The following is a 6652-nucleotide window of genomic DNA, read 5'->3' as shown; positions in this document are numbered from 1 at the left end:
ACATTGCGGACCTCATTCGTGTTTGCGAGGAACTTCACCTCCCGTTGATCGCGGATGAAATCTACGCGGGCCTGGTGTTTTCAGGCGAGACGTTCACCTCCGTGGCGGACTTTGACACGCCGGTGCCTCTTTTTGTTGTGAGTGGTCTCTCAAAACGGTTCAACGTGCCAGGGTATCGCTTTGGCTGGGTGGTTGTGGTGGATCGGGATGGTTACGGCGCAAAACTACTGAAAGGGGTGCGAAAACTGGCCACCCGTACTCTGATGCCCAACTCGCTCTTGCAACATGCTGTCGTGAGTGCCCTTGAGGAGACGCCACAGAGTTTTTTTGAGGACTGTGCGAATCGCATGGAGGCGGGGGCGATGGTGCTTTACAACGGCCTCAAGGACTGTCCCGGTCTTAAGTTGGTGCGGCCACGTGGTTCGATGTTTATGTCTGTCGTTCTCGCCTTTGAGGAATTGGACTGCAGCGTACGGTCGGACGTGGAGTTTTCCAGGAGGCTTGCGGAGGAGGAAAATGTTCACGTATTCCCGGGCGAGCCTTTTAATATGCCAGGAGCTTTGCGGATAACTGTTTCTCGATCCTTGCCGATGTTACACGAAGCTGTCCAGCGCATTCAATCCTTTTGTGAGAGGCATCGGCGCGCCTAGTGGGAAAAAGAATTGGTTGCGATGCTGTGGTGTAGAGAGGACTATGAAAGCAGTGAAAATTAGCAGATGTTGGGGTAATTCTTTCCAAAAAAACTTTTCTTTTGTTTTTATTTTTTAGTTATTTATTTATTTATTTATTTATTTTTTTCTTTTTCTTTTTACCATAACGGTAATGGGGAATGGGTGTTGCCTGTGGATGAAAAGCTCGCAAATACATGTACTCCCTTTCTCGCCCGTTCATTTTATTTTTATAACAAAAAAAGAAAAGAAGAATTAAATGTTATTTTCATTCTATTATTGGTGTTGTGATTATGTGCGCGTCTGTTTGTCTGTTTGGTTATTGTTTTTTGTTTTTGTTTTTGTTTTTTTTTTGTTGTTTTTTTGTTGATATTGTGTGCACATTACAAATACGGTGCATTGAAGCAGGTGAATGATGTTATTCTATGCGGGGAGACTGGGTGCCTCACGGAGGAGAATCTCGTTGACTGATGGAGGGGGTTTTAAATGTCGTTTTCATTGTGTCTAATTGTGTTTTTTTTTTTTTTTTTGTTGTTGTTGTTGTTTGTTTGTGGGGAAAAGTGGCTTTAGAGCTCTGCAGATATCTCTAAGAGCACCCGCAGTGGGGAAGCCAAAACTATTCTCATGGTTCCGGTGTCGATGCCGGTCCGGGGGCGGCGCGCCGTTTAAATGACCCGGCGCTTTTATCCCTCACTCAATAAGCGTTGGGTGTTTACCGAACCGCCGGGGATCCGTCGAGGGCTGCAAGAAGAAGGCCGGGATTATGTTGCCGTTGTGACGCAGGCCTATGCGCCAAACTTCACTGACACGACGGCGCATGATGCATATGAGAGGAGCCGACGCTTTATTGCGAGGCTCAAGCAGAAGGATGCTGGGCGGGGAATCCGCGAAACGGAGGCGGTGGCTTCCCTCCTGGCGTCGGTGGACTTTTGACTGGAGGAGGATTACGCAATGCCGGATGAAAATTGCTCCCTGTTTTCCCGGCAAAAAAAGAAAAGAAAAAAAAAACAGGTGCGTTGATGTGAAATTTTTTTGCCGTCATTATTTATAAATTTATAAGAATGTTTTTTTTTTTTTTTTTTTTTTTTTGCTTCTGTTTTTTTGTTTATCTTTATATTTATTTATTTATTTATTTCCGCATGGACGTTGATTGTATCATCCTGCAACTTTCATGTGTCATGTGTGCCCGCCATTCTTCACTCACTCCGCTTCTTTTCGTTGTTGTTTTAATTGTCCCCCCTCCCTGGAAAAAAAAAAAAAAAAAAAAAAGGGGACAGAGGGATGCCACACGCTGCGCCCAAAACGGATGGGCGAAACACAGTTGGATTGAGAGCAGGCAAGACACCCGTTAAAATTTGTCTCGAACCGACGCCGCTGCGGATGGCACCTCTCGTGCCGAAGTGTATGGTGCAACATGAGAGGGAACTGCCATGCAGACCCCACGCAGAAAAGGACATCACGGCGACTGTAGACGGAGAGTTTGTTGTGCCCCTGCGCTTTCACGACGTACTTCTGGAGCGGCGTCTTGGCAGCAAATTGAGCAGGCGGAGATGTGTCACGGTGCGGTTTGTTCCCGTTATGTGGGACGCGGGGAATATACGTCGGCTGAAGTTTGAAAAATTGACTTCCGCGAACAGTTGCTTCTCTTTTGTCTAAAGAAAAATTGTCACTTGTGACCTTTTTTTTTTTTTTTTTTTTTGTGTGTGTGTGTGGGGGAAGGAAAGGCGTCTGCCACGCTGAGACAAACAAGCTCTTGCTGTCTCTCTTTCTTTCTTTGTCCGTGTTTCAGGATGTGAATGCGCATGCGCGGATTTTCTGGGTGCATCTCAGGCTGTGGGGCTTCCTTTACTACTCTTCTTCTTTTTTAATAGCTTAGGCCCCTTCCCGCTCGTCCAGATAAAAAAAGGGGAGGGTGTGACGGAGGTGTGGAGCTCCCTGCTGGAGAAAAAGGAACCGAGACGAGTCGGCTATATTTGGGCGTTTGTGTCTGATTCCCAGTTGAGACGTTGTCTTACTTTTTGTTGTTGTTGTTGTGTGTGTTTCCCTGTCGTCCGTTCATTGTCGAGCTTCTGTTGTTCCCCGGCGGCATACATACATATATATTACGTGGGCGTGATGTGGGCGGAAGACCATGTGCTTCTGAGTAATATGTTGCGGAGCATCCAAACGACCAGGGCAAAGGAGGAGGGGAAAAAAATGAAAACGATGGAGAAAATGACTGAGCCCCCGACTGTGCAAGACGACGGAAAAGACGCGGTCGTGGAGGATTCGTACGGTCGTGTGTGGGATCGACTGTGGACCGTGTGTCGGCATTTCTCTGTGTGGGGATTAAAATTTGCCTTCTCCCTCGCAGGGGAGCAGCGAGTGAATGAAGAGGACCTCTCTTCGCAGGAGTCGAGGTATGCCGAGTGTATACTGGAACAAAATAAAAGAAGATACAAGGAAAAGTTGTTTCAATTTGTTTGGAACAGGCCTGGCATTAAGAAGGGGAGGTGTTCTGCTCCTCCTCATCCCCTTTAAAACACACGCACACACACACACACAAAAAAAAAAAAAAGGAACTGATTTTATTTTACTTATACTTTGTTTTCTTGTTTTGTTAGCCTTGGTCGGTTGGTAGGCTTTCTTCCTCTTTTAGTATTATTATTATTGTGCGTGTTGCCTTTTGGTCTCTCACTGTAAGACGGAAGGGAAATGAAGTAAAATGGTCGATGTTTTCACCTGCCGAGGCATTTCTCTAAATGATAATAATTATAATAATAACGTTCTTTGTGTTTTTTGTTTTTTGTTTTTTGTTTGTTCGTTTTTTTGGCCGTGTCTGTTTCTCCACTCTGAAGAAGGAGGAGAAGGAGGAGGAATGTAAACGTGCAAGTTGGATGTATATTTTTTCAGCACAAAACAAAAATGCGGTTGTTGTTGTTGTTGTTGTTGTTGTTGTTTTTTGTATGTAAATTTCCCTCTTCCTCTCTCTCTCTCTCTGTTGTTGGGGATGTCTCTGTTTTGGGTGATGGTTTTGTTTATTTCTTTCTTCGTGTGGGTTGTCATTGAATGCGCCTGTTCCCATCTTCTTTCTGCTGTTTAACCCCTCGGCGCGGCCACAGAACTGAGAGCACCCTCCCACCCAAGAAGAAAAGAAAAAAAAGAAAGAAAGAAAGAAAGAAAGAAAGAAAAAAGGCGCAGCAGAGGGAACGGGAGGGGGCGTTGTATGGAAGCGAGGGTAATTAACGTGCATTGACCGCGTTTCTTCTGTCTTTGATTATTTGTGGGTGAGTGTGTTTTCTTGCCCACACATTGGCTAGAGGAGCACGATGTGGAATGCACGAATGCGGACCCTTGCGCTACTGGAAGAGAGTCTTTCGGGAAGTCCTGTTCGCCCCATTGCCGATGGTCGTAACGACGGTGGTGTGGGAGGCATTGAGAAGTTGAACGGGCATAATGAGGCGTACTTCTGCCCCGTATTTATTCCATCGAAGGCGCGATACCACAGTGAGCGCGGGACAATCTCGCTCCTGATACAAGACAAGGTGCCTTTCACGCTTGTCGTGCAGCCAGAGGAGCTCACGTTGTACGAACAGCTGGTGGATCGGTTGGTTAAAAAGTGGTGGGGTGATGTGCACAACAATGGCCAGGGCGGTACGGAGGATGGTACAGACGGTGATGAGTTGCGGTTCCTGTTTCCACGTCATGGGTTGCAACGCAATTCATCCCTCTTTTCGCAGGAGCTGCTCTCCACACGGCCCTGTACGCCTCCACCCCCACCACCCTTGTCACGACGACGAGATGCATTCGATGTTCGGCGCCTTGTTAAAATTCATGCATTGCCGCTTTCCGATCAGGGCGTCTCTTATGTGCGGAATTACATTTTGACAGAACTTGTTCCGAGAGCGTTGGCGACATCTTTACCCTCTTCTTCCTCCGCGCCGCGGGCAGCACAGTGGTTTTGGGTAATGGACGACGACATTCAACGGTTCTATATGGCGTGGGATGAAAAGAACCATGTAATCACTCCCCGCGAACTCTTCACTGAGGTCTACACTCGCATTCAAGAGTTACATGGTAACATCTGCGACATGAATGGCATCGCTATCTTTTCGCTAGAATACCCCCGTTTCGCCTACACTTATGGTGATAGCGACGTTGCTTTGAACAGCTACAACAACATTGCCTCACTGTTTCGTTACGACCTGTTGCCACCCGACTGCAAGTACCGGTTCCGTATCCGAGAGGACTATGACTACACGCTGCAGCTTATAAATCACGGGATGATGACTGCGCGGTTCCGTAATCTTTCCTTTGAGGTGCCTGGAATGGCAGAGATGGCGGGGGGTATGACGGACTACTACAAGACCCAGAAGGAAGATATCAGATTGCAGAACAAGTTGTTTCTCGAGACTTGGCCGGCCGTGGCACAGGAATGCATCAAGGGAAAGGGGGCATTGCAGCGGGAAGACATACGTGTCCGGTGGGACCTCCTCCACCCAAAAAGGAACCCTGACCCCAGTGCCACCTTGCGGTGCCGCACGCCGATGCAGAAGAAGGCACATAAGCCTTTGTCCAATGGCATTGATGAAACTGAGTCAATGGCGAAAAACGGCTATGAGAACACAACAACAATTGAAATGAGCACAAGAAAGTTGAAGGGCAAGAGGACTCGGTCGTCGGAGGCGGCACGAGAGGCGAATAAGCAGAGGAACGAGAAGCAGAAGCAGAAAATGACGCTGAAGACAAAAACCAGTTTACATGGAAAAGAAGGAGAAGAAGCGAGGAGGAAGAGGGTAAATTGTGGAATCAAGCGACAACCACCGGAGTGGAAGGGCTACGCCCTCGAAAGGTGGAGGTATCTTACAGTTCATGAGGCGGAGCGACTCCACTTGCACCTTATTCCATCAGAAAAGTTGCGTGTTGGGCAAACCGTTGCAGTCGTCCCACCAATGTTTGATCAGAACCCCTCTGTTGTGGAAGCGGTACTTGTCGACAAGAAAGTTATGCGAAGGCGCCGATCTGAAAGGAACGGGGGGCAGGGCGCCACGGATGCCAAAAAGGGATCTGAGGTGGATATCGTTGTTGAGTGGAGTGCAGTGGCGCGTGGCCTACCTCTCCTGTACGTGACTCGTTGCTACGAACTGCCTATGGAGGGTGTTGATGTCGCCGCGGCCGCCGTAGATGCGTTCTTTGAGAAGGAATGGGAAGAGGAAGAGGAAGAAGAAGAAGATGGTAGAGTAAAACAGGGACAATAAGGTGATGGTGGACAACAGGGTTTCTGTCCGTCCCCAATCACAAAGAAGTAAAGGATGAAATATTAGAGGTGAACCATAGACACTGGTTGGGTACCGTGTTAATGATAGAGCAACCCAACGAATAATAAACAGTAATAATGATAACAATCATACTACAAATACTACTACAGGGTGTCCTTTACTTCACTAACACGCCCCTCGCCTTTCCCCCATCCCTTTCCACCACTATATGCAGAGTAGATAATGTGGTCGGCAGAATTGGGAAAGGAATGGATCCTTTGTAAAGTATATATATATATATATATATATACATGGTAAGGCATCGACAATAAGATTTGATGTGTGTCTGTATTGATCTTATCTTCCTCTTTTGGGGGGAAAGGTGGGGGGGTTGATGTGGGGGTATATCTGTATATATATATATATATACATACATATATATGTATGTGTGTATGTACTTTTATTAATATTTTTATTGTATTTTTTGGCCAGCTTTGCACTTCGGAAAGCGAGAAAGAGCGAGTGTATATTTATACACACATATCTGTATATCTATCTCTCTTTTTTTTTTTTTTTTTTTTTTTTTGGTTGCCTTTTGTTTTGTTTTGTCTTTACTCCTGTCATGTCACAGCAACGGGGTATACTCTTTGTGTCTACTCCCGTCTCGTTTGTTTTTTTTTTTTTTTTTTTTTTTTTTTTTTTTTTTTTTAAAATTTATTCAAAAGGGATTTTTTGAAAAAAAGTGAG

The 6652-nt window shown here is 46.3% G+C and overlaps 4 protein-coding genes across 4 annotated transcripts, besides 18 other annotated features; all 4 read left to right on the top strand.

The window, feature by feature from the left end:
• Tc00.1047053503747.10 (tyrosine aminotransferase, putative) lies at positions 1 to 650 on the top strand (the record flags this gene model as incomplete). Its single annotated transcript, XM_799686.1, has 1 exon — positions 1 to 650. A coding segment is annotated over one exon (650 nt), but the record flags the coding sequence as incomplete, so codon positions are not given.
• Positions 1 to 6652: a sequence feature (heterozygous, Esmeraldo-like haplotype).
• Positions 757 to 802: a microsatellite.
• Positions 995 to 1036: a microsatellite.
• Positions 1167 to 1214: a sequence feature (T-rich).
• Positions 1733 to 1775: a microsatellite.
• Positions 1783 to 1803: a microsatellite.
• Positions 1916 to 1937: a microsatellite.
• Tc00.1047053503747.20 (uncharacterized protein) lies at positions 1950 to 2324 on the top strand (the record flags this gene model as incomplete). The annotated part of the gene is made up of 1 exon (XM_799687.1): positions 1950 to 2324. The coding sequence occupies one exon, from the start codon at positions 1950 to 1952 to the stop codon at positions 2322 to 2324; it is 375 nt and encodes a 124-aa protein (XP_804780.1).
• Positions 2347 to 2367: a microsatellite.
• Tc00.1047053503747.30 (uncharacterized protein) lies at positions 2784 to 3188 on the top strand (the record flags this gene model as incomplete). Its single annotated transcript, XM_799688.1, has 1 exon — positions 2784 to 3188. The coding sequence occupies one exon, from the start codon at positions 2784 to 2786 to the stop codon at positions 3186 to 3188; it is 405 nt and encodes a 134-aa protein (XP_804781.1).
• Positions 3190 to 3212: a microsatellite.
• Positions 3434 to 3479: a microsatellite.
• Positions 3578 to 3607: a microsatellite.
• Positions 3792 to 3841: a microsatellite.
• On the top strand, positions 3977 to 5905 carry Tc00.1047053503747.40 (hypothetical protein, conserved; the record flags this gene model as incomplete). Its single annotated transcript, XM_799689.1, has 1 exon — positions 3977 to 5905. One exon carries the CDS (start codon positions 3977 to 3979, stop codon positions 5903 to 5905), a length of 1929 nt encoding a protein of 642 aa, XP_804782.1.
• Positions 5855 to 5880: a microsatellite.
• Positions 6192 to 6218: a microsatellite.
• Positions 6309 to 6362: a microsatellite.
• Positions 6364 to 6391: a sequence feature (AT_rich).
• Positions 6467 to 6491: a microsatellite.
• Positions 6573 to 6614: a microsatellite.

Source organism: Trypanosoma cruzi, genomic scaffold (assembly GCF_000209065.1).
Source record: "Trypanosoma cruzi strain CL Brener 1047053515381 genomic scaffold, whole genome shotgun sequence".
NCBI lineage: Eukaryota > Euglenozoa > Kinetoplastea > Trypanosomatida > Trypanosomatidae > Trypanosoma > Trypanosoma cruzi.
Note: the sequence above shows the minus strand (reverse complement) of the source record. Positions and strands in the feature narration are given on the sequence as shown.